The sequence below is a fragment of the Brachionichthys hirsutus genome, chromosome 23 (assembly GCF_040956055.1).
Source record: "Brachionichthys hirsutus isolate HB-005 chromosome 23, CSIRO-AGI_Bhir_v1, whole genome shotgun sequence".
Classification (NCBI taxonomy): domain Eukaryota; kingdom Metazoa; phylum Chordata; class Actinopteri; order Lophiiformes; family Brachionichthyidae; genus Brachionichthys; species Brachionichthys hirsutus.
In genome coordinates this window covers 6393203-6418717 of record NC_090919.1, presented here as the reverse complement: position 1 = coordinate 6418717, position 25515 = coordinate 6393203, and the positions used below count along the sequence as shown (strand labels likewise).

Here is a 25515-nt window from a genome sequence, read left to right as displayed (position 1 = left end):
GTTAGGACCAGACGGATGCAAAGTGGGCAGGTTAGGACCAGACGGATGCTGAGTGTGCAGGTTAGGACCAGACGGATGCTGAGTGTGCAGGTTAGGACCAGGCGGATGCTGAGTGTGCAGATTAGGACCAGACGGATGCTGAGTGTGCAGGTTAGGACCAGACGGATGCAGAGTGTGCAGGTTAGGACCAGACGGATGCTGAGTGGGCAGGTTAGGACCAGACGGATGCTGAGTGTGCAGGTTGGGACCAGACGGATGCTGAGTGTGCAGGTTAGGACCAGACGGATGCTGAGTGTGCAGGTTAGGACCAGACGGATCATCATTGATCACAGATTGCTCCAGATTGTGTCGGTGGTTTTCCAGCAGTGATGCAGGTTAACGCCTCTGAGAACACGTTAAGCCAGTCTAGCATTACCGCTTCAATCATCCCTCCATGAATAGACCTGCCGCTCCACCCATCCATCCATCCATCCATCCACCCATCCATCCATCCATCCATCCATCCATCGCAGCGACTGGCTTACATTTTAGGATAACGCAGCCACACCCTTACGCAATCCTCTCCTAACAGCCGACTAGCTATCTGTGCACATGAGACAGCTCCTCGCTAATGCCGCCTGAACGCCCGTCGCTGCTTCCCTCCACAGGCGCGTGCCAGCTGGTGAATAAGACGGATGAACTATCAGGCAACGTGAAGACCTTCAACAGGAACGACGAGCAGTTCCTGGAGGCGTTCGCCATCTTCTGTGGCCTTGGCATCCAGAACACGCAGATGTACGAAACAGTGGAGAGAGTCATGGCCAAGCAAGAGGTCACGCTGGAGGTCAGCCTCTCGCAGACAGAAGCCCAGTATGGGCCCGAACCGATCAGAATAAAACAATATATTAAGACGATGCACAAAGTGCAGTGATCGAAATATAATAGAAGCAATGGAAGGTTTCAAATGAGGCTTTGTGTCATTTTATTTCCACAGGAAGAAAAGGCCTTATATGGCGTTCAGTTTTTTTCGGGGGTGGGGGGCGTGGTCTCAGGCTCAGCCGTGTGCTCCTTTGCTGTACCAGGAGTTGATGGAGGGGGGTGGGGGTGTTGTCCAGGATGCGTCATAGTTTCTGAAGCATCCTCTTCTTCATCACTGTCTCTCGTCTAAGGAATCTAGTTTCGCCCCCGACAACATCAGCTGCTCTACAGACGAGTTTGAGTCTGCGACCCCCAGTGTGCTGCCCCAGCACGCCACCGCAAACAGGATGTCACTAGACCTCAGCATCGTCCGGCAGATGCTGAAGGACCCGAGCCTCCTCAGGAAATAGAGGCGGATCTGGCCGTTCTTATTCAATTCAATTCAGTTTTATTTCTATAACGCCAGATCATAACAGAAAGTTATCTCAACGCACTTTACAGGAGTAGCAGGGAAAGACAGAACCCAACTTGTCCCACTAGAGCAAGCACTTTGGCGATGGAGGCAAGGAAAAGCTTCCCTTTAACAGACAGAAACCTTGGACAGAACCTAAGGCTCATGGTGGACGGCCATCTGTCTGACCGGCCGGGTTGAGAGAGAGAGAGAGAGAGAGAGAGAGAGAGAGACTTCGCTTTGCAGGAGCATTTTTGAAGATGCCTCTTGATGTTTTCCTGCGTGTTTTTAGCTTCTGTGCTCGGCAGTCCAAGGAGACGACACAGATTCAGAATAATTGAGCTGCGTAAATGACTGTTACAGCTGCTGCTCCTGCGGCGCTGTCAGTCACGCTGTCGTTCAGAACGACGTCTGGTTTCAGCGGCGGAGCGGTCAGCTTAAGGTCTCGGACGTGAGAACTCCTCTCACTGGCAGCTGACACCCCCCCCCCCCCACTTTACCCAGTTCAACCACGTCTTCCTTCCACTGGTTTGACACCACTGTGCCTTCCTGTATCCAGTCTCATATTCTTTCACATGCGCCGCTATATTTGGCTGCTGGAGTCCAAAAGCAAAGAAATGCACTGATAAGAGGACTTCAATTATCTTAAATTGAGCTCCGTGCTGTTCCATCAAAAGCGTCAGCTGAAAGCTTCCTTGCTCACTCTGGTTTGTGGACGAGAAAAGTATAAATAACTGCAGTACTTCAGTCAGGACCATTCAGAGGGATGAAGGTATTGCTTTGAAGACTCTCCGCTGAGGATGACGTGATGCTGTTAGTACACGTCACAGAGCGAACCAATAACAGAGCAAAGACTGTTAACATGCGACTTAGTTAAAAAAACAGGGAGGTGGGCGGGAAAGGAGGGAGGGAGGGATAATATCTAACAAATAAGATTTTATTTTTTGTAACATTTCTGACCCCCCCCCCCCCCCTTCTGTCTGTTCCAGGTCTTGTCCTATCACGCCACGGCAACAGAGGAGGAGTCACGGGAACTCCAGGTAACCGCGGTAAATTCAAATTTATTAATTTAACAATACACACCTCTGCGAGTCCAGCGTAGCGACATCGTCACGTCATCATACAGATGAGAAGAATGCAGATTTCTGCTGAGCCTCTATGGTGGGCCGTCTGGCTTCAGACACCATGATAATGGCTGCTACTGGTTGTGCTGGTTTGTGTGACACACCTCAAATGTGTTTTTTAAAGCTTCTCCTGTTCGGTTTTGTAGCCAAAAAAAAAAAGAATCTAAAGAACTCATTTGACACTGAGATTCTGGAAATGATTCCATTAGATTATTACAGCAACCAGTCATTGAAGCCTCCCTGCATTTATGCGTGTGTGTGTGTGTGTGTGTGTGTGTGTGTGTGTGTGTTTGAAGGTAGCCGCCGTGCCGTCAGCCCAGTCCTTGGGCCTTCTAGACTTCAGCTTCAGTGACTTTGACTTGTCAGACACTGAAACCACGCTGGCTACCATCCGCATGTTCGTCGACCTCAACCTGGTGCAGAACTTCCAGATGAAGTACACGGTGGGTAAGAACTGACCCGGAAGGCGTCAGCGCAGGTTGTAGGTGCAAGTCCAGCAGGACTCTAACGTTACACGTCCAGGAAGCTGCTGTCCCACCAAAAACATCCCTCCACCCCTCCACCCATCCATCCATCCATCCATCCATCCATCCATCCATCCATCCATCCATCCATCCATCCATCCATCCATCCATCCATCCCTCCCTCCATCCACCCCTCCATCCATCCATCCATCCATCCCTCCATCCATCCATCCATCCATTCCTCCCTCCATCCATCCCTCCACCCCTCCACCCCTCCATCCCTCCATCCATCCCTCCCTCCATACATCCATCCCTCCACCCCTCCACCCCTCCACCCCTCCCTCCCTCCATCCTTCCATCCATCTTCTTGGAGATCAATCATCTCGTCTCCAGCTGCGGGTCACAGGTGCTGCTGGAGCCTATCCCAGCTGACAGCGGGCGAGAGGCGGGGTACACCCAGGATGAGTCGCCAGCGCATAGCAGGGCCACACATAGCCAGACAACCACACACTCACACACTCACACACACACACACACACACACACACACACACACACACTTACGGACAATTTGGTGGCTGACCTCCAGAGTGCCTGTGGACAATTCACATAAAGTGTCTTTGACTGGGGGGCCGATAAAGACCCTCCAGCACTGTGAGTTTAAAATGTATGAATTATTCCTGAATCATTGCTGGATTACACATCCTGGTTATTATAAATAGCAATGACATAATATACATACCGTATTTTTTGGATTATACGTCGCTCCGGATTGTAGGTCGCACCAGCCAAAAAATGCATAATTAAGAAGAAAAAACCATATATAGGTCGCACTGAAGGATAAGTCGCATTTTTGGGGAAAATATATTTGCTAAAATCCAACACCAAACAACATATAGCACAAAGAACATGCTAACAAGTTTACCAAAATATCAGGTTTTACTCGGAATCACGAAATCCAAGGAAATCTTCATCCTCTGTGTCACTTTTGAATAACTCCGCCAACTCGGCAGGTAGACAAGACGCCGCTTCCTCTTCTACGTCGCTTACATCAGACTCGTCGTCAGTTGCAGTTCCAATTATTCCAGCCTTTCTGAATCCCGACAGGATGGTTGCGGTTGTCACTGAAGCCCATGCTTTGTCGATCCATTCAATGACTTCCAGGAAAGTTGCATGGCGCATTCTCCCGGTTGCCGTGAAGCTGTGCTCTCCATCCGTCATCCACTGCTCCCACAGGTTACGCAAAACTGCCTTAAAGCTCCTATTCACGGAGATATCAAGTGGCTGGAGTATTTTGGTTAAGCCTCCAGGGATGATGGCAGGTATGGAGTTGAGAACTTTTAATTTATTTTTTAACTGTGGTGTGATGTGCGCTCTCATGCTATCCATCACAAGCAGAGCTTTGCGTGCTCTAAAGAAGCCATCCGGTCGCTTATTGTAGCATTTTGTAAGCCACAAGTTCATCATTTCTCCATCAATCCACCCTTTCTCGTTCACGGCGACTTCAACTGAGGAGGATTGGATTTTTGGCATGGTTTTTCGTTTGAAAATGACCATCGGTGGCAGTTTTGATCCGTCTCCACAACATGCCAGCACCACTGTGAAGTGTGATCTCTCATGACCAGTTGTAACGATATTCACACTTTTTTGCCCTTTCTCTGCAACACTTCGGCCCATGGGGATGTCAAAAGTGAGGGGGACCTCGTCCATGTTAATAATATGATCCGGTGTCACGTTGTGATCACTTACATGCTTTTCAATGAACGCGCGGAAACTGTCAACCTTGGCTTGGAAGTCCGCTGGCAGTTTTTGGGACAGTGTCGTCCTTGCTCTGATAGAGAGGCGTTTGCGCTGCATGAAGCGGTAACACCAAGAAGGTCCTCCCGCAAAGCCGTTTATATTCACCTCCCTGGCAACCACCTGGGCGTGGAGACGCAACTGCACCGTTGACAAACCTCTCCCAGCAGCACGTTGTTCAAGCACCCATGCGTGAACTCGTTCCTCCAACTGCGGCCACCTAGCTTGTCGCCCGCGATTAGCTTTCTTTGTTTTCTTCATTTCAGTTAGCGTAACCTCCGCTTTTCGCCAGTCCCTTACAAGTTTTTCGCTCACTCCAAACTTTCTTTCTGCTGCTCGGTTACCGTGTTCGGCTCCATATTTCACTATCTGAAGCTTGTAAGCAGCAGAATACGACCTTCTTTTCGCCAACATTTTGATTCAGCCCCTCTAATTGGTGTTTATAGATAACAGATGTGACAGATAACTCCGACCCTCCAGAAACAGCGACAGATTCTCACAGAGTTCCCTGTAACACCTTTTATAGAAATGTTTAGGCTACTGTCTCTGCGCTCACAAATTTTGTAAAAAAAATAAATATATAAGTCGCTCCGATTTATAAGTCGCAACCCCGACCAAACTATGAAAAAAACAGCGACTTATAAGCCGGAAAATACGGTATATATATATGTAATATATCCTGACATGTTTTTTTACACATAAACTGTCATCTTACACTAAAACCGACTGAGTTAAGACGGTAATGATCATTTGAGTGGCGGTTAAATACGAAGCTGATCGGCTAAGTTCCATTCAGTCTGTGTTGGCTTCTAATCAAAAACATTTATGGGAATTATTCCATTTTCTTAATGCACTCGTTCTAATAGAATTAGCCAGTGAAGGAATAGAATGCTTGTGTTAGACAGGAGATCAGACTCAAAGAGGCTGTCTTGACGCGGACATCCGACTAACATCCTCCATTTCTGTACGCTGAGCCTCTGTTTGCTTGTGTGGGACAGTTTCAATACCTTCTTTACCAAAGAGTTTATTGGACGCAGGCCCTGAAGGCATCGCCTGCGTTGTCTGAGTCTGAATCGACTTTCTCCCACAGAGTTTATGCCAGTGGGTCCTGAGTGTGAAGAAGAACTACAGGAAGAGCGTGGCTTATCACAACTGGAGGCACGCCTTCAACACGGCACAGAGCATGTTCGCCCTGCTCAAGTCGGGACGCCTGCAGGTCAGTGCAGCCAATCGCAGCCAAGCTTCCACCTCACTGCACGCAGACAGGCGGCCACGAACGCAGCTCGCGTTCCAAGCACAGCATTGGTTCAGCAGGCAGACGGAGGGTTCTCTCGGGAACAGTTTCTGTTAAACAAGTTCATGTGTCAGCAAATGTCCCGTTTTCTGAAATCTGAAGCACTAAAAGTTTGTTTTTGGACAGGCTATCCATGGAGATAAACAAGAAAACAAATAAATAAAAAGAAGGGTGCTGTAAGGAGGGCAATTAAAAAAGGGGATGTGCAATACACACACACACACACACACACACACACACACACACACAAAGTCTTACTGTCTACGTGAGGCTCAAGTTGACATCCAATAGTGATGACTTTGGTCCCGTTAGTTATGATACATGTCACAATATTATTTTTTTTCTCATTACCATATCACTATCTTAATTTATTTCCGTTAAATTTATTTTGAAGTTACTATTTTATTTTATATTCTGTTGCATTCTTATTTTAGATATGTTATTTTTGATATGTGTTGTACGGTGTCCTTCAGTGCCGAGAAAGGCGCCTTTTAAATAAAATGTATATATATAATACGACCGGGACAAGGAAGAACCACAACGTGTGAATGCATCAGAAGGTAAGAGTTATCAAACGGCACTCCTGACAGCGACACAACTTCAAGCAGCAAACATTATGAAGCAACGAGAAGCAAGTCTCGAAAGCAGGGATGGTGAATATGTTTCGAAGGCTGTCCGACACCTGCAGGGATGAAATTCTGGTGGCATCCATGACACAGAAACACTCATTTCTGCACATTGGATGCATCTTTCTGGAGTTCTTCATTCGCTCATCAGCGCCGTTGTAGAAGCTGCCGTGTCGGATGCTGCGTCGGATGCTGTGCACAGAGCGGCTGTTGTCCGTCCTCTTCTCTGACTCCTTCCACTCATCTCTCAACAGGGCAACCTCAGCGATCTGGAGGTTTTGGCGCTGATGATTGCGACTCTCAGCCACGATCTGGACCACAGAGGAGTCAACAACTCCTACATACAGAGGTGCAGCCGCAGCGCATGCAAAGGACTGCGTGGCTGCAGATTAGACTGAACTCTTGTCTGTGTGTCCAGGAGCGACCACCCACTGGCCCAGCTCTACTGCCACTCCACCATGGAGCACCACCACTTCGACCACTGCCTCATGATCCTCAACAGTCCCGTAGGTGCACTCACTTTGCGTAATCTCGTAACCTAGAAGTCATTTAAGTATCACATATTTCGGACTATGAATGAATGATGCAACTCGCCCGGCGTCGCCTCCCTGTCTCGGTGAACGTGTGGTCGCCGCCTGTCGCCCAACGCTCCCGGCTCGCAGTTTAACTTTGAACGGTCGGTAGAGTTCTTTGGTTAATCCCACCTGGGATGATGGCGAGCTCCGAGTTAGTTTTCTTCACGTGGGTTTTGACGGCATTGCAGAGACGGACGCGCATGTAGTCGCAGGTCTTCTTCTTGCTTCCTCCTCTTCCTCCATTGATCCATTCATGTTGGATTCTCACGCTTCCCGTGTTCTGCTGCGGGACCGACAGCCTCGAGTTGGAAATCCGCTTTGTCAGCATGTCTCTTAACAGATGGCATTTTGGGGTCCTTATACACACCATAATATTATATTACCGGTACGTATCACTCCGCGAGGCTCCTGACCACGGTGGCCGTAATGCACGGACAATCCATCAAGCGGTGCGGCTTCATAGCTGCCCAAAGTCCTGCTAAAAACCATTTGACTTTTTAAGGCGCTATTAGCTTTTTGTTAAAGGTGAACTCTTCTGCTGCGTTCATCGTTAGCCGGGCTCAGGGCTTCAAATCAGCGTATTTTTCAGCTGGAAAGAAAATATGAGTAAATTAAGATGAAGCTGTAGCCTGCTTGGAGAAGGAGCGACCAAAGCCTTGAACAACACGTTTGATCACAAGCACGATACGAGTTTAGTAGCCTCAAGACGGGAGGGATCAGAAATATCGCCCATTGCCACATTAGTGGCTGTATTTTAGACGTAGTATAATTTATGCGCGGCATTCTCAAACACAGGCAGCGTGGATTACAAAGCGTGGTCTCCCTGACTCCTTCCTCATTCTCCTCATTCCCCAGCTGCTATCTTACAACAGAGGACTCTGATGGTCCAATAAAACACAGCGTTCTGTGAGCTTTATGGACTCTCAACAAACAAATGCACAAACTCCAAACAGACTTCCATCATCCATACACACACACACAGACACACAAACACACACACACACACACACACACACCTACACTTAGAAGTCCTCGAAACGGCACGGACCTGGAATAATGTGTAAACTCATATGCTAATAAATTTTGTGCGTGTGTGTGTGTGTGTGTGTGTGTGTCTGTCAGACCTGTTGTCACGGTAACCTCTTGTCCATCAGAACGCACAGAAGAGGGCTGTTATCTCGCTCTTCACTCTGAGTCAAACTTGATATGTGTACTCGGTGAATAAAGTAAAACATCTGCAGCTGCTCCGTTTCTGTCTCTCCAGGGGAACCAGATCCTGAGCGGCCTTTCCCTGGACGAGTACAAGGCCACTCTGAAGATGATCGAGAGGGCCATTCTAGCCACTGACCTCGCCCTGTACATGAAGTAGGTACCAACTGTCACGCCAGATGGAAGTCTGACTGGACAATGATCGAGAAAGGGAACACAGAAGGACAAAGGTCCATTTGTGCAGAGGAAAGAGGTGCTATCAGACATAGCGGCATTTACACAGCGCCTCAAAAAGATCCAAGAAACAAAGAGTGCTTAAGATAAGATCCAAATGGCTCCTTGGAAAATCACAATTAAAATGCATATCTTGAGGGAACAACTATCCCAAAATGTAGATGCAGAGCAGTTCCTCAGCTGCAGTACATACAGTAAGATGCACAAATGTAGACTGTTAGGCAATACAAAACTAGCTAAAATGCTCTTCAGTTCTGAGCGACGAGTCGAGGGTCAGGATGGTTATACTCCTGTTGGAGCAGAAATCAAAGAAGTGACCAAAAACACAAAGGCAATCAGTCTCCCCATGAGTATTAGCATTACCTCTATGAATGCTAATGCTCCCCGGCAGTCATGAAACCTGACCAATGAATCCTCTGGAGTCATTAGGATCCAAAAGGTGAAGGGTCGCTGTCCCCGTACCTTCAACTGAGCCGTTTTGTTGAGATGCACCCAGGTGTGGCCGGGGCTTGTGGGTAGTCAGCTGATAGATGGTGTCTTAATCCTCCTCCTCTGTTCAGAGGTGGTTTCTCCAGTTTGACAAACATGGCACCTCTTGGGTTAAGTGTGAGTTTAATACATTAATGGGATGCAGAGAAAACACACAAATTCACACCTTGCTAAGAAATATGCCAAATATAGTGAATAAACGTGAATCACCTATAACGTTTTTACTATAATCAAAGGACAGAGACATGTTGTTCACTTGCAAACTAGTTTTCGTTTCCTCTGATCCCGGTGATTTCAGCGCTGATTCCATCTCTTCCCGTCTAGACAGTGGGTGGTAAAGGAGCAAAGTATTTATATAATGTGGGTAATTATCTGCTCTGGGTCATTATGTGTGTTGTCAGGAGGCGCGGGGAGTTTTTTGAGCTCACAAAGAACAGCCAGTTTGTTTGGGAGGATGAAAAGCACAGAGAATTACTGAGGTAAGTTTTACAGTCCCTCAACAATGTGAAACAGACCTTAAAAAAAGATCTTATCCTTTAATTAATACACTAATTTCATTTCTTCACAAGCGTGAGGTGGAAATATTAAATCAGATCTGTGCTCTGTGCAGGTCAAGCCTGAAAGCAGGAGGACATGTTGCGTCCCATAAACTGTACATAAGCACAATGTACGAATGATAGATTTTGGATTTTGAGATGAGTTTAATCTATTTCTTGACAGTTTGTTCGCCAACTACTTCAGTGCTTCATCCTTTCTCACTCATCGCTCTCACCTTGAGTCTTGGTTCTGCTCTCGGTTTCTGCCTGTTAAAGGCAGTTTTTCTCTCCAGTGACTTCATGTTCTGGTTTTTGTTGGGTCTCTGTAGATTAAAGTGTTAGTCTAGGTGGAGTGAGTGCCTTGACATAACTTATATGTTGTGATTTAGTGCTATATATAAATACAAAATGGCTGGATTTCAATCGCTGGTCAGTGTGCAAACAGTTAGCCCGTTGTCTACGATCGTGGCGCCGGCGCTATTGTTGTCTACGGCCGGTGTTACGTTAATAATGCACCACCGTTACCGGGCGCCGCTGCTCCTGTCGGAGACACCGACTTTGACCATCAGGTGGTGCTGGTGGGCGTGCCCTCACCATCTGTAGTTAGAGGGAGGGGCACAGCTAAGGAGCTAATTTCTGAAAAAAACCAAAAACAAACATTGAAATTCTCCAACAAATTCAGTGTGCTAAGAAACAGCATTAAGAAACTAAAGGATTATGTTGATAAGAGACACACAAAAAACGTGCATTGCAAACACACATATTACTATTGAATGTTGCTTCAGAAGCAAAATCCAATAAAATATTTATTACAAATCAAAAAAGAACATTCTAGCAGGATCCTTCTGCTGTGCAATGGAACGTTAATGGAGTGTTTCACCCTCCACAACAGCAGGTGGCGCTACCAGTCAATTCAAACTTGGGTTGAAGTTGCATTGTCATCAGTTCAAAACTAATTTCACTGCAGCCTGAACCAGCAGTTTATAACCACTTTATAAACCAAACAACGAACTGACACGGAAGAACTGGGCTGAAAGCTGCTTTCATTTGCACTGAAAGATTGTCTGGATTTTATTCTTATTGCAGTTGTCAAATCTTAAATGTGGCTTTTTCCTCTTACTTTCCATGTTTATGCCAAGCTAGATTAATCATATCATGAGCCACTCGCACATTTGAGCAAATGTTAGCTATTCTTTAGAATATTAACATGTTATTACTGAAACATTAAGTAGTCAATCCGAAGAGACACAGTTTGAATTCCAGCTTCATAAACCCACTCATGGATGTGGTTTCATTCCACCAGCTGTGACCATTCATATTTGTGTTTCACCCTGCAGGTCAATGCTGATGACTGCCTGTGACATCTCTGCGATTACCAAGCCCTGGCCAGTGCAAAAAAGGGTAAACAACAAACAGGCTGGATATCTTCTCATTACTGAATCTACGCTGGCAACACATTTTATTATCAATTTAAAACAAACATAACCTCCTTATGCAATCAAATCAGGGCGATTCATTACCCTCGCCGAAGGGGAGGCGAGGGTATTGCAATTGGGTGCGTTTGTCTGTATGTTTGTCTGTTTGTCTGTCCGAGCGCATAACTCAAAAACTAGTAACCCAATCGACTTGAAATTTTTACACAAGCAAGGTTCTGTCCGTGGCTCGGTCCTCCCCGAGAATGACGTTGATTCGGATCTGGATCCAGATTCTAGAATTATTTTTACATCTGGAATTGTGCCTGTGCTGTAAACTGTCACTTTAAGAGGGAGGGACACTATTGTGGCGTGTATAAAATGAATTCAAACGCCACGGTGGGCTAAGTCGAAGGGGTTAAAACATTGACGACGCGCACGCAGTACTTCGCACAGGCCTTGACGGATTTATTCTGCTCCAGCTCGCAGAGATAGCAGATTGAGGACTTACGTTGGCTGTTGTATCGGTTGACGGTAAATACCTCACTGAGCCAGTGCAATCCGTCGTTGTTCCCGTCGCGTCTATCCTGCGTTTTAATGCGGTCAACAAAAAGTTTCTCCTCACGCTCACCCCACCACCATAACAAGGCCACACACACTAACACAGCACAGGTGCGCACACAAATAAAGCCTCCACTCCAGCTGTGCCACGCCCCAATCACCGTGGCGTGGATGCGCACACACCCAGCACGCGCACGCACCCAGCGCGCGCACACACCCAGCGTGCGCACATTGGCTCTTACAGACACGAATGGCATGATGGGAAAAAGAGTCCAGAAGGAGTCTTGTAGTACGTTCCGGAGCAGCAAGCTAGAGCAGGTTTGGCCCCTCTGATCCGGAAGCCCTGTTTACTGTCTCACAAGATCCAATAGTCTTTTGGAGGCGGGGTCTGCAGTCTCTGATTGTCTTTCTAGTTTGATTTGATTTAGCTTCCACGCTTAAAGGTGTCTATGTGGACTGAGGAAGATGCACAACTTCAAAAACACACACTATTAGAACGCTGCATTCCTCAGAATCTCTGAGTTACCAGACGCTTCACAACAACAAGGAGAGCGCTGCTCAAGCTGACCTTGTTCAGTGCAGGTCCAGAAGTTCCTGAACAATAGTAATATATTAATATATGCTAAATCTTAAATATTTTATTCTTTGTCATTATGCATGCAGATACAAACACACAACGAAAACACATTTATCGACTGCATCCATCCAGTCTCTTTTAGACACGACGACCTCAATCTGTGACATCACAGGGGGTGAGATTTCTGCCAGACGCGTTTCAGGAGGTGATCACAGAACTACGCAAATTACGCAGGATTCATTTGATGGTTGATTTTGCTGTTTTGGGGTTGGTAGTGAACCAAAAACAGCAAAATAGTCGTGTAGAAACATCTTTGAGCACCGCAAAGGTGGAAAAAGCGCTATTTAAGTGCAGTCCATTGACCCTCTCTCCCGCTGTCACACACACACACACACACACACACACACACACATTTGTTCCATCATTATCTCAGAGCTGTGCCCCTGTTGTTTCATGTCTCTGCTGATCTTTGTAATTCTGCGCCTCATTAGGAACCACAGGCAAGCCGGAGAGACAGGCACACACTCTGTGCATGCGTTATCATTGTGTGCTGACAAGTGAGTCCTAATTAATACGAACAGCTGAGCCCCAGTCCTCAGATGAAACCACTAAATCCACTCAGGGCTGCATATTTTGAGGTGCCGCCTCTGTAATCACCTGGAAGAGGACAAATCTGACCTGTACTCCATTTGATGACAGAATTACACACGTATGTAGTTTTAAAAACACTAGTGAGTGATGATCCATGATCAGGAAACCCAGCAACTGTGTGGAGTAGTAACGCTAAGAGGTTTGCGGCTTGTAAAGCCTCATCGGAGTCAGATTGTCGGGGCGTGAGCTGCGAGGCTATTCCAGAGCGACGCTTCTCCTGAACTCTGGGTACAGATGGATGCCGCGGATATTAGGATGAATGAGGTCAGACAGATATGAGGGGATGATCCCACTGGTGACTGAGCTCCTCAACCCTCTCTAAGGGGGTGTCCAGCCCCCCTGCTGAGGAAACTCATTTATATCCGTGATCTTGTCCTTTCGCTCATGACCATAGGTGAGAGTAGGAATGTAGATCCAATCTGCCTGTCAATCTGATGATGATGATGATGAATATATTTATTAGATAGAATGTTAGAGTACAAGTACAGTCACACAGTAGTATGTATTACAGTACAAGTACAGTCAAACATCCTGTCTAAGAGGAGCATTTCTAAAAAGCCCTTGCGGTCTTGTTTCCGTTGAAAGTACATAAATCATCGACATTTAACAATACAAATAAAACTAATATTAAATTACTCATTTGATGCAAAATAACAATAAAAGAAAAAGAACAGATAGCTGTTCCCATACCGGGAGTTGAACCCAGGCCGCCTGGGTGAGAACCAGGAATCCTAACCGCTAGACCACATGGGACCACACGCTCCATCCTTCCCTCGCCCCAGAAAGGGCAGATCACCTTCATCCGATCGAGAACCATGACCTGGAGTTTGGAGGTGCTGATTCTCATCATTCTATTGTACTGACATCTCCTCGAGGTCCCTTCGAAGGTGTCCCGCTTCTGATGGTATTGGTTCACATCTCCTCTCCTCAGACAGTCTGTCTGTCTATCCCTATAAAGCCATGAAGCGTTTTCATCAGCAGATGACCTGCTTGGACTTTGTCCTGCCAGATTTAATCGGATTCTATCGTTTTAAATGTCTGCATTTTATATATGGAATTAAGGATTATTACATTCAGGTTTACCTCCAAATACGTGTTTTAGATCATCTGGATCTGAATGAGTCTGATCATGTTTCTTACTCAACTGGACTCGCTTCGTGTGATTCCACCACGATCTCAGATCGCCAGTTACTTTGGTAAAGACAGTGTTGTCTCAACTAATGGAACTACTGCTGCACTTCCAGCTTGTCCCCCGAGGGGTCACCACAGCAAATCAATGTTCTCCACTTCACCCTGTCCTTTGCATCGTCCTCCCCAACACCAGCCACTCTCATGTCCTCCCTCACTACGTCCATGTCTCTTCTCCTGGGTCGTCCTCTAGTCCTGTTCCCTGGCAGTTCCATCCTCAGCATCCTTCTACCGATATAGTCCCTGTCTCTCCTCTGGACATGTCCAAACCATCAAAGTCTGGTCTCTCTGACCTTGTCTCCAAAACGTCTCACCTTCACTGTCCCTCTTATTGTCTCATTTCTAATCCTGTCCAACCTGGTCACTCCCAAGGAGAACCTCAGCATCTTCATCTCCTCCACTTCTAGCTCCGCCTCCTGTCTTTTCCTCAGAGACACTGTCTCTAAGCCGTCCATCATGGCTGTCCTCACCACTGTCTCTAAGCCGTCCTTCATGGCTGTCCTCACCACTGTCTCTAAGCCGTCCATCATGGCTGTCTCTAAACCGTCCATCATGGCTGTCCTCACCACTGTCTCTAAGCCGTCCATCATGGCTGTCCTCACCACTGTCTCTAAGCCGTCCTTCATGGCTGTCCTCACCACCGTCTCTAAGCCGTCCATCATGGCTGTCCTCACCACTGTCTCTAAGCCGTCCATCATGGCTGTCCTCACCACCGTCTCTAAGCTGTCCATCATGGCTGTCCTCACCACTGTCTCTAAGCCGTCCATCATGGCTGTCCTCACCACTGTCTCTGAGCCGTCCATCATGGCTGTCCTCACCAATGTCTCTAAGCCGTCCATCATGGCTGTCCTCACCACTGTCTCTAAGCCGTCCATCATGGCTGTCCTCACCACTGTCTCTAAGCCGTCCATCATGGCTGTCCTCACCACTGTCTCTAAGCCGTCCATCATGCTGTCCTCACCACTGTCTCTAAGCCGTCCATCATGGCTGTCCTCACCACTGTCTTGTAGACCTGTCCCTTCGTCCTATCACAGAGCACACCTGATACTTTCCTCCCCCCGTTCCAGCCTGTCTGCACACGATTCTTCACCTCCTTTCCACATTCTCTCCATCACTCTGCTCTGTTGACCCGAGGTACCTGAAGTCCTCTACCTTCTTTACGTCTATTCCTTGTAGCTTCACTGTCCCCCCTGGGACCTTCTCATGTACACACATGTACTCTGTCTTACTCCTGCTCACCTTCATTCCTCTCTTTTCTAGAGCAGACCTCCACTTCTCTAGATTCTCCTCTACCTGCTCTTACTGCAGATCACGATGTCATCAGCAAATGGAAATGACGCTTAAAAGAGAATTCTCAGAACTACATTGAAGGCGATTGGTCTCAGTCTCAGTTTTCTTTTCTCTTTGGTTTTAAGTGGCCTTAAATGACGAATGAGAACATTTGTTTTGCTTGTTCAACCATCCTGATGGTGAACATCTGGTTTATGTATTCAAACATCCTCCAAAGTCAACTGGAAACCTGTTCATGAATCCAAGAGTGGGTTTTTCTTGCTGTTGTTAGAAGTTCAATGACGCAGTCCCTGACGGCAAGTTATTCTGACATGGAGCTAAACTCTCTCCGGCATGCAGACAAAAAGCAGCTGACGAGAGGGTAAGTAAATAAAGACAAAGTTACTTTACCTCACTGCTTCCAGAGTCCATAAAGCTGAACCTCGCTCAGACTCAGTGAGTTGTAGATGGCTTTAACATTGTCTGGAGCCCATAGCAGTCGTCATTAGTGCTGTCAAGCGATTAAAAAATGTGAGCTATTAAATAATTATGATCTGTAATTAATCTAATTAATTTCTGTTTTTAATCTCATTTTTATTTTTTTCATTTATTTATTTCGACCACGTAAACAACAAAGAATAAAATGATAAAACAACGCCAAATACATGCGCACACATATACATAAACATATACATAATTACATATATATATACTGTACACGCATATATACATACATATTCACACACACACGCAGCACATGTAACATTAATTAACAATAACTCAAACAATAAATAATAGCCATAATGCACTAACTATGCAATTTACGTAAGCGAAAAGATCAGATCAAAAGATTAATATATAACAAACAGTAGCTTTATAGAGTCAATTTGTCTTGAATCAGAAAACTTTATTAATCCTAGAGAGAAATACCATTCCAACAGATGCAGTCCCCTCATTTACATTCTGCTGTGTTTGCGGAATCTATTTGTTTTTCTTTTCTCCGTCGAGCATCTTTCTGATTTTGTTCATCACTGCCTTAGCTATCCACCTGGCGAGCACATTTGTTAGCTTGTCGGTCGCAGACCTGCTCATGTGCGCGGTGTCTCCTCCAGTTTAGTCCCGATTGTCTTCGCTGCGAACTCTCGACTGGCTGCTTGCAATCCGCTCCGAAATACAGAAGCAAAATTAGAGATAAAAATTAGATTAACGCGATTAAAAAATATAACGCGCTAAAGAGGACCGTAATTAATTAATCGCAATCAATGCGATAATTTGACACCCCGAGACATCATGTCTCATTTGTGTTCCGTAAACTGGCAGAGCCCATTAAATTCTATTATTAAATGGCCAAGCGCTGCGAGCGCACTTCACTTGTTCACTTGTTCACTCTTGTGTTGTTTCCATTATTTACTTGATTTTGGCTGTATCTGAGTTTGGGTAGGTCTGTAATCACCCCCTCAAACATGTCTGGAAGAAATCATGCCCCTTCTGACGTCAAAGCGGGCAAATGTGCACAAGATGTGAGTGCGGCCCTCTGTCTGTGCTCTCTTCATCGTCACGGTGACGAGGAAGCTGAGCCGAAAGGCGATTCACCAATCGATCCCCGTTCCTACCCTCTGGGTAGTGACCGAAAGAACAAGGTCGCGGGTAAAAGCGGCTGACATTACCTCCCTCCGTAGGGTGACAGTGGGAGGCTTTTGTTTGTTTGTTTTTGTTTTTTACATTATACTTATTGATTGGACTAAATCTACTGAAGAAATGTGAGTATAACTAAAATAAATTCATTCTGTAAAGAAATTGAGATAAAAATAATATATATTTTATCTTGCTGATTGTTGCAAATGCCGTACGTTGGTGCTTTTAATCTTAATCAAGTTGTAATCAGGGTTTGGCTTTAAGAAGTATTTCACTTCAGCCAATAAAATTCAGGCATTGTTCTATGTTTTCATTTTATTTTTATTTCTTTTTTGAGTTAAGATACTGACTGAAATAAAATTACGATGACTACTACTATAGTCTCCTCCATAGTCCATAGCCTCTATTATATTTTAATAGAATTATCTGTAATAATTTTTAGTCAATACTTTTCAAAGTTGTTAGTATTAACATCTTAAAATAGATTCATCTTGTGTTTGAATTTCTTCAGTGTGAAATAACTGGTATTAAGTGGTAACTTGCTCCTAAAATATTCATTAAAATGCTTCCTTTGGTATTCAAACCGCCACAGATGCTGCCTGCACTTAGTAAATATGTATGAACATTAGTTATTGTGTAATATTGGTTTTCTTTGATCAAATCAACACATCTGCACATCCTTTGATGAACTCTCCATACTTTCTTCTCTCTGATACAGATTGCGGAGCTGGTAGCGACAGAGTTCTTTGAACAGGGCGATAAGGAGAGACATGAGCTGAACATTGAACCCAGTGTAAGTGCAGTGCAGGTACAACTACAGCTGTTGTGTGCATCAGGAGTCTGATTTGGAGCCTTTATTTTGTAGTCCTGACTGCTTTACTGTACTTCCATTTTCTTTTGATGCCATTTTGCAGGTTTTTATGCTTAACATCAACTTCTCATTCCTCTTAAACTGATATCGCAGGAATATCTTTTTGCATGATCTCCCTTTGTATTTATAAATTAGACCCCACCATCCATTTTCTTGTAGACAACCTCAATCGTTTGGTCGGGTACACCCCGGGCACTCGTCACCAGTGCATGCAGGGCCACACCTATGCACACAACCACTCCTGCACACACGGAGGTTAAGTTTGGAGGTGGGAGGGAACCGGGGAACCTGGAGAAAACCCACATGGACACAGGGAGAACATACAAACTTTGCACAGTAAGGAATCGAACCCGGTACCTTCTTGCTGTTGCCTCGCAGCAGGAAGGTACCGGGTTCACCAACATGCCTCCCCATCAATTAGATGTCGGTGCTTAAATGTCCGAAAGGATGAACTGATGAAAACTGTCCTAAAGTTCAGAATTTGTAGTTTATTTGCAGCCATAACATATAAAAAATCCTGGTACATTCAAAAAGGTTACCTAAGTTATTCACAGCGTGAATAAAATAGTGTAATTTACTACAAGTAGTATAATTTAGACACATAATAGTTGTTTTATTAAGGACAGACTGGTGAACTAACGAAACAGATCAAATGTCCAAACAAAATACCAGGAGCCTGTACCATTTTGTTGGGACATAAGTCCTTAAGTACAGGTTTTAGCAGCCTGGTCATGGTTTTAACTTACAATAAATTACAAAAACTCAGAAGACACTGACCAACCACGTCCCTGTGCTCTGCCAGTGTAATTGGTGTGTGCAAGTAGACACACCTGTTCTCAGACCGACTTGTCAGTGCACAGAGCATTGAGAACCAACTCTTATGTTGGGGCTCCATCTAGTGTGCCAAGTAGGGAACTACCACTGGTTTGTGGGGTGAGGAGGTGGGAACAGGTGAGAAAAGAGGACAGAGAAGTGTCGAATGTGCATCTTCTTTGGCAAAACAATTTAAGAATCAAAAATCAGAAATAAACGAGGTTAATTTTTCTGCAATTGGATTCGTCATGATCTCTTCTCTTCTTAAATTGCGGCATTGATTGTAATTCATTTTGCTTTTCTTTTTTTCATTTGAAGGGACCTGCTTCAAGATGTCTTTATAAAGTACTGACACCAATCAATCAAAAGAAAATTCATTATTTTGAGAATCAATGCATCGTTTTAGTCATTTTCATCATACATGCCACCGGCTTCAGCTGATCGCTGAGTGTCAGACGTGATGATTAGCAACTTTGATTTTTCGGAGATGTCAGTAAATGCTAATGCGAGATGATGTGCCATTTCATGCGCTAAATTATTGAGAAACATTATCATTATTTAGGTTATTCAATAAGAAAAAAATTGTCTCTTGTTTTAATTTGTCAATATAAAATAATTCCACACAGGTGATAGTATTCTGCTAATACTTCTGTCAGAAGCTGTGGGGCCTTCCTGAAAAATAAAGCTCAATACTTTATCAATGGAATTGTTATTTGGAAGACTTGAAAGTATGTTAAATCTTTCATCCTTTCTTGGTTTGTAGGACCTGATGAACCGTGAGAAAAGAGATAAGATTCCCAGCATGCAGGTGTCGTTCATTGATGCTATCTGCACTCAGTTATATGAGGTAATTCGGGCAAGTTTACTATTTCTGAACATTCTCTGAAAATTTGCTGAAAAATGGCGACCATCTGTGTTCATCCTGTTATTTCTTACATGCTGTGTAAAAGAAATGCATTATTTTGAGAAAGAAGACTTTAAATGTCTGAACACACACTAAATATGCTTTGTTGAATGAAGTTTCTTTGTCGCCGTCACAGACCTTGGCTGGCATGTCAGAGTTCTGCTCCCCATTGTTGGAGGGATGTCAGAAGAACCGACAGCATTGGAAGCGCTTGGCCGAGGACTGTGAGAAGGAGTTTGTCAATGGCTTGGCTTGAACCCAACATTAGTTTGATTCTCAACCAACAGATTCCCATGTTTTCCATGTGCAAATCTCACAAAGTTTCATGAAACGAGGGCAGATAACTCTGTTCAGGGATGGTTTCTCCTGTATCGGCTCAAAATCAAATGACTCGGACTCGGGGTTAAAAAAACCTGATCAGGATATCCCTAGTTTAAACACAACAATGAATCAGAGAAACTATTACAAAATAAAACATATTGCATTACTCAAGCATTATCTATGTTATGACATTAAATATCTAAAACAAATTACTACAGGGCATAAGGCTGGCAGCATTAGCTAGCCTGTTGTTCGCCAAAATGGATCATGATAATTTATTATAGAAGTAACAAACAAAAATGTCTTGAAACATCCTTCATCTGCTTGGCTTACTGTATTTGTATGGTTCTTATTTGGATGATTTTGGAACTATTAACTATTATTAACTTTTGCTATTGACTATTTGAACCCTGCTGCACTTTGCTCCAGCTGCACCACTGTATTCCTGGATCTCTCCGAATCTGAGCTGCAGATATGACAGAAACAGATTAAATTCAGATCTCTGAATTTAGTCAACTGCATTGACATGCTAGCAAGACAGTACAGGTTTTGTTCACAACACATAAATCATGTTTCAGAGTCCTTCCCTCATTTCACCAAACTTTGTGACATGTCCTATCCTCACCGTTCTTTCAAGGCTTTCAATCACCAGAGAAGAGACTTCTCGCTAAACTATATTTATTACAATTTATTTTTTCACAGAGTGGTTTTCAATTTCTTGTCACGCACGTCATCTATATCACGGATAGTGGAATCTATAGGTCTATAATGCTGAAGGGTAAGACCCCCCAGGGTTCATCACCAGTGAGAGACACACACACACACTTTTTTATGGTGTCACAACAATCGGAAACAATTGTAAAATGTCTTCTTTCACAGCAGACACACTACAAGGGTTCGTCTTTTGTAAGTTTTTCACTCATTGTCTTAATGTCTATTGCATATTTATTTTGTTGAATGTATTTATTAGAGTTTCTATATTTTATTGTTGTCCTTTTATCAAGAGCACACAATTCTTTATAAGAAAACTAGTTTTCATACCTTTAAGGAATCCCATCTGCTATTATGGAATTTATTTTCAAAACAATGTTCAGATGACATTTGGAAGTGTAATGTACTATTGTTGTTGTTGTTGTTGTTATTTTAATGAAAGAGCCAAATACTAGGCCCGCAATTTCAAAGGAAATGGATTTCGACTTTTTTCACAAAAAAAGTATTTTTCTGCATCCCATTTTTATAACTGAATGAAGTGAAATTTGCATTAAATTATTGGCTGCCTGAACCGACTTTCTAATTTGCTGTTCTGGTGCCGCTTGCATTTAAGTGACTTTTTTTCTAAATCAGGAATCAATGTGTGATTACAGTGATCTCCATGTGTGGTGTCAAGGGATCAATCAGTGAGTCAGCTTTTATTACAAAGTCTGACTGGACTGAAACATGGTGACAATGCAGAATGTATGAGGGCAAAATTATTATTATTATAAAATTATCAAAGATAAGCTTGGTGTTTTACAATATGACATATTTAATTGTAGCTAAATGTCCCTTGTGAGGATTAAATAGTTAATAAAAGGAATGAATGTTATGAAAACTGTTAGAATTTATGAGTATTTTCAGACAAATATGGCTGTTTAGCCTACTGCTCTGTAATATTAGCTTAGTTACTTTCATATTATCTTGACTATTTAAATATCATGTTTCAATATATTTTTTTATTTAGGTTCAGTGCCTCACAACAGTTGGTATTTGGAAATAAGACGTCCTCTGCTTCTCTACTTTCGGCTTGTCCCCTGAGGGGTTGCCACAGCAACCCAACCTTCTCCACTTCACCCTGTCCTTTGCATCGTCCTCCCCAACACCAGCCACTCTCATGTCCTCCCTCACTACGTCCATGTCTCTTCTCCTGGGTCGACCTCTAGCCCTGTTCCCTGGTAGCTCCATCCTCAGCATCCTTCTACCGATATAGTCCCCGTCTCTCCTCTGGACATGTCCAAACCACCAAAGTCTGGTCTCTCTGACCTTGTCTCCAAAACATCTAACCTTCACTGTCCCTCTTGTTGTCTCATTTCTAATCCTGTCCAACCTGGTCACTCCTACACTGTAAACCCGAACAGTACTGCTAAATCAAAATCATCGAATGAGTCAACAGAGCACTTAACTATTAAGTGCCGTTAACTTTTAGTGTGGTTTTAAGTATATATGTATAAATGTTTCTGAGTGAATCATTTCTGTCAAAACATAACTTTTTAGTTAACGGGGGACTTTGCGTCTAGATTCCGGTACTTATAACAAAACCGTTTACGATAACTAAAAATAAGTTTTAGCACTCCAACTTGTTTTTCAAGTTGATTTTACTGATTATGGTTACTGAGTGCTGCTGGTTGGCACGATTTCAAAAACAATACAGAGGAAGATTCCAACCCCCACTGTCATTTAAAAATCAAAGTCCAAAGTTGAAATATAATTCCTCTGAACTTCTGCTTCTCTTCCTGAACCTTGTTCATGCACAAGGCAGCGGAAACATGGAACGGATCAGTAAGTATCTCGGCAGATATAAAAACTATATTTTCCCGATGGGATTCACATCGGCAGAAATCATTGACTCACTCCAGAGCTTTGAAATCAGAGGCAGTGATGTATTCCTTGTCACTTACCCAAAATCAGGTCAGTGAAACGAACTCTTCTCCTGCATACACACGTTTTCAGGCTGGAATCAGAGTCTCACATCACATGATTTAATGTCTCTTATGTCCAAGAACAGGAACTATATGGACTCAGCAGATCATCATCTCCATCTACGAGTTTGATGGAGGTCTGAGTAAATATCCAACCAACATGGGAAAAATGCCGTGGCTTGAGTACATTGATAACCGAGAAAACTACCATCTACGACCATCTCCACGGCTTTTTGCCTGTCATCTCACACCAGAATTTATGCCTCCAGGACTGGAGGATAAAAAGCCAAAGGTCAGTATTTTATCTTTTCCCTTAAAGCAGAGGTGCCCAAACTGTTCCACGAAGGGTCGAGACGCTGCAGGTTTTCCTTCCGGCCGGTTACTAAAGCAGGTGATTTTAATTATCAACTCCACGGGCCTTGAGTTTGACACTGTGACTGATTGATGGTTATTGTGATAAAGGGGAGTCTGCGAGTCCAATGTCCTTGCAGTCCTTCTGTTCTCATTCAATTCAATTCAGTTTTATTTCTCTAGCGCCAGATCACAACAGAAAGTTATCTCAAGGCACTTTACAGGAGTAGCAGGGAAACACAGAACCCAACTTGACCCAAAAGAGCAAGCACTTTGCGTGCACTCACCAGTTAACCCTTTCATGGCTGTTATGAGAGATCTCTCTCTGTTGCGTTGGAGTTGATTCGCATCAATCTTGCCTGACTTATTATGTTCATAATCGTTGTATCTAAGTTGTTATATGAAATCTATCTCATTTGATAAGATATCATCTAATTGTAATTTTGTAATTCAATCAACGTTTGATTGTTTGGGTTTGCTGCGTATTGATCAGTTTGTTGTTTAATTTTCTCCTCTAGATTTTTTTCCAATTCCCGATCCTGTTTTTTTTTTCAAGAGGCATATGATAGCCTTCTTTGTCCACCATGAGGATAAGACATTGGTACATTTTTATTTACAAGGCAATGCTTGGACGACTGCGCTTCCACATCAGTAATTTAATCAGACGTAGAAGAGTTGATTCCTTCTCTTTGGTTTGGAGCAATCATTTGATGCTCTGTGTTCCATTTGCCTATACAGAACTATTAAAAAGGGTTTTTGTCTATTCTGCTACTTCTCCATGAAATATGTTGCAAAACAAAATATCAAAATTAACAGACCTGATCTCTTCAAATGCCTTTAGATCCAGAGTGAGTGCACTTGAGACGAACTTAAGTTCTGACTGTTATTTTAATTGTTTTATCTTTTTCTAATAGTATGTAACTTTTGCTGCCTCTTGGCCAGGATTCCATTGAAAAAGAGATTTTTAATCTCAATGTGACTATCTTGTATAAAGATAAAATAAAAAATAAATCATTGTTTCCACATCAGATCATCTACGTGATAAGGAATCCAAAGGACATCATCGTCTCTTATTACCACTTCTGTCAAATCTACAATTTCTTGGATACTCCAGAGAGTCTTGAGGACTTCTTTGAAGATTTCATGAAGGGAAAAGGTGAGAAACTTCAGACTGATGTTTAAAGCTTTGTATCTGCCTCTGGAGTGTTGTTACATCCAAATATAAAATACTTGATAAAATATTTCATCAAATCAACTACTGATAACTTTTAATAAAATAACCAGTGATCATGAAGTTTGGCACAAATATTGGAATCAATTCCCAAATTAATATTTTTTATAAAATGCTTGAACTGTATAAATACAATTTTTATTTGAAATTAAAATATTACTATTTTCAAGGAAAAAAGTAATTATCTACTCACCAGTGCTTAATTGAAACTTAAATTAAGATGCTATAGAGATGATATCAGGTGAAAAAATATGTTAATAATGACTGAACTGTTTTGGAAGACAAACACAAAATACTTTCTATTGATGCAAGGAGGCAAAATATGATGATTTAATTATCGGTTTTGGGTGAACAGTTTTTGAAGAACAACATTATTCTATCACGCAGTCGGATCGGCCTCCTGGTTTGACCATGTCAAAAAGTGGAAATCAAAGAGCGACCAGTACGACATCCTCTATCTGACCTATGAGGACATGATTGTGGTAATATTAGCATTTCAAAAATAATTCAAAGAAAATGATTCTTAAACTACTCCACTGTTTCATTAGGTACTTCCATAAAGCTTTTTTTCTTTGTCTTGTAGGACCTGAAGACAGCAGTTATTAAGATCTGCACCTTCTTAGGTAAAAACCTGAGTGAAGCAGACGTTGAAAAAGTTGTAGAGAAATCTACATTCAAGAACATGAAGGAGGATCCAAAAGCAAACTACAAGTTTCTGACATCAGTGAAGGGAGATTTTATCCGCAAAGGTAATGTAACATAACTAACATATGGCACGTGAACAAACATCATAAGTGGTTTATTGTTTATATGTTTTAACTACAGGTCAGATCGGTGACTGGAAGAACTACTTAACTGTAGCTCAGAGTGAACGAGTCGATCAACTCCTTCAGGAAAAACTCAGGGATTCGTCTCTGAAGTTCATCTGGGAATAAAGAAAGAAGCCACGCCCACCCTGTGATGCTGGAACATCCTTATTAATTCAACAGTTAATGTGCAAAATGCATGAATTAAACATACTTTACGATGCTTTGTGACCTGTTGGATGTCTCTATGGGGAAACACTAAATAACAATATTCATTTATTTCTGAACTTATTCTGGGAATTAACCATCTCAGGGTGGCTGAGGCTCAGTGGCCTCCTCTGTTTGACAAACCCCCAGGTCTTTAATTAAGTATTTCTCACACACATTGTCTCCCAAAACTCTGGTGCAAATGTGTAGGAAGGTTTGTTGTGCTAGAATGCTCCTTTTGCTTACTTTCACACTGTCTTCTGTCTTAATACCCAATGTCAGTCTGAACTCCAATCAATGCTTTGTAATGCTTTTTAAGGTCTTAATTGTGGCACATTTAAACATCCA

The 25515-nt window shown here is 43.4% G+C and overlaps 2 protein-coding genes and 1 non-coding gene across 3 annotated transcripts in view; 2 read left to right on the top strand and 1 right to left on the bottom strand.

Annotated features, from left to right (window-relative positions):
* The window catches only part of pde5ab (phosphodiesterase 5A, cGMP-specific, b), a 46165-nt gene extending 26333 nt beyond the window's left edge, over positions 1 to 19832 (top strand). The window contains exons 11-22 of the mRNA XM_068755624.1: positions 648 to 823; positions 2338 to 2397; positions 2769 to 2915; positions 5823 to 5948; positions 6907 to 7001; positions 7071 to 7158; positions 8492 to 8592; positions 9561 to 9638; positions 11033 to 11096; positions 17707 to 17781; positions 19436 to 19519; positions 19713 to 19832. Coding sequence (XP_068611725.1) covers positions 648 to 823; positions 2338 to 2397; positions 2769 to 2915; positions 5823 to 5948; positions 6907 to 7001; positions 7071 to 7158; positions 8492 to 8592; positions 9561 to 9638; positions 11033 to 11096; positions 17707 to 17781; positions 19436 to 19519; positions 19713 to 19832 — 1214 coding nt within the window. The remainder of the gene's footprint in view (positions 1 to 647; positions 824 to 2337; positions 2398 to 2768; positions 2916 to 5822; positions 5949 to 6906; positions 7002 to 7070; positions 7159 to 8491; positions 8593 to 9560; positions 9639 to 11032; positions 11097 to 17706; positions 17782 to 19435; positions 19520 to 19712) is intronic.
* On the bottom strand, positions 13578 to 13649 carry trnae-cuc (transfer RNA glutamic acid (anticodon CUC)). The gene has a single exon. It is a non-coding gene; the product is annotated as a tRNA-Glu (tRNA).
* A 2584-nt stretch (positions 19833 to 22416) lies between the features above and the next one.
* Positions 22417 to 25089, top strand: LOC137911397 (amine sulfotransferase-like). Its single transcript, XM_068755766.1, has 6 exons — positions 22417 to 22561; positions 22659 to 22864; positions 23953 to 24079; positions 24542 to 24636; positions 24738 to 24903; positions 24980 to 25089. Exons 1-6 carry the CDS (start codon positions 22420 to 22422, stop codon positions 25087 to 25089), a joined length of 846 nt encoding a protein of 281 aa, XP_068611867.1. The 5' UTR covers positions 22417 to 22419.
* The last annotated feature ends 426 nt before the right edge of the window (positions 25090 to 25515 follow it).

Coding starts and splice junctions, on each gene's coding strand:
- LOC137911397 (XM_068755766.1), top strand. CDS start 22,420: ATGGAACGGATCAGTAAGTATCTCGGCAGATATAAAAACTATATTTTC. Junction 22,865..23,952: donor TGGAGGATAAAAAGCCAAAG/GTCAGTATTTTA, acceptor TTTCCACATCAG/ATCATCTACGTGATAAGGAA. Junction 24,080..24,541: donor AGATTTCATGAAGGGAAAAG/GTGAGAAACTTC, acceptor TCTATCACGCAG/TCGGATCGGCCTCCTGGTTT.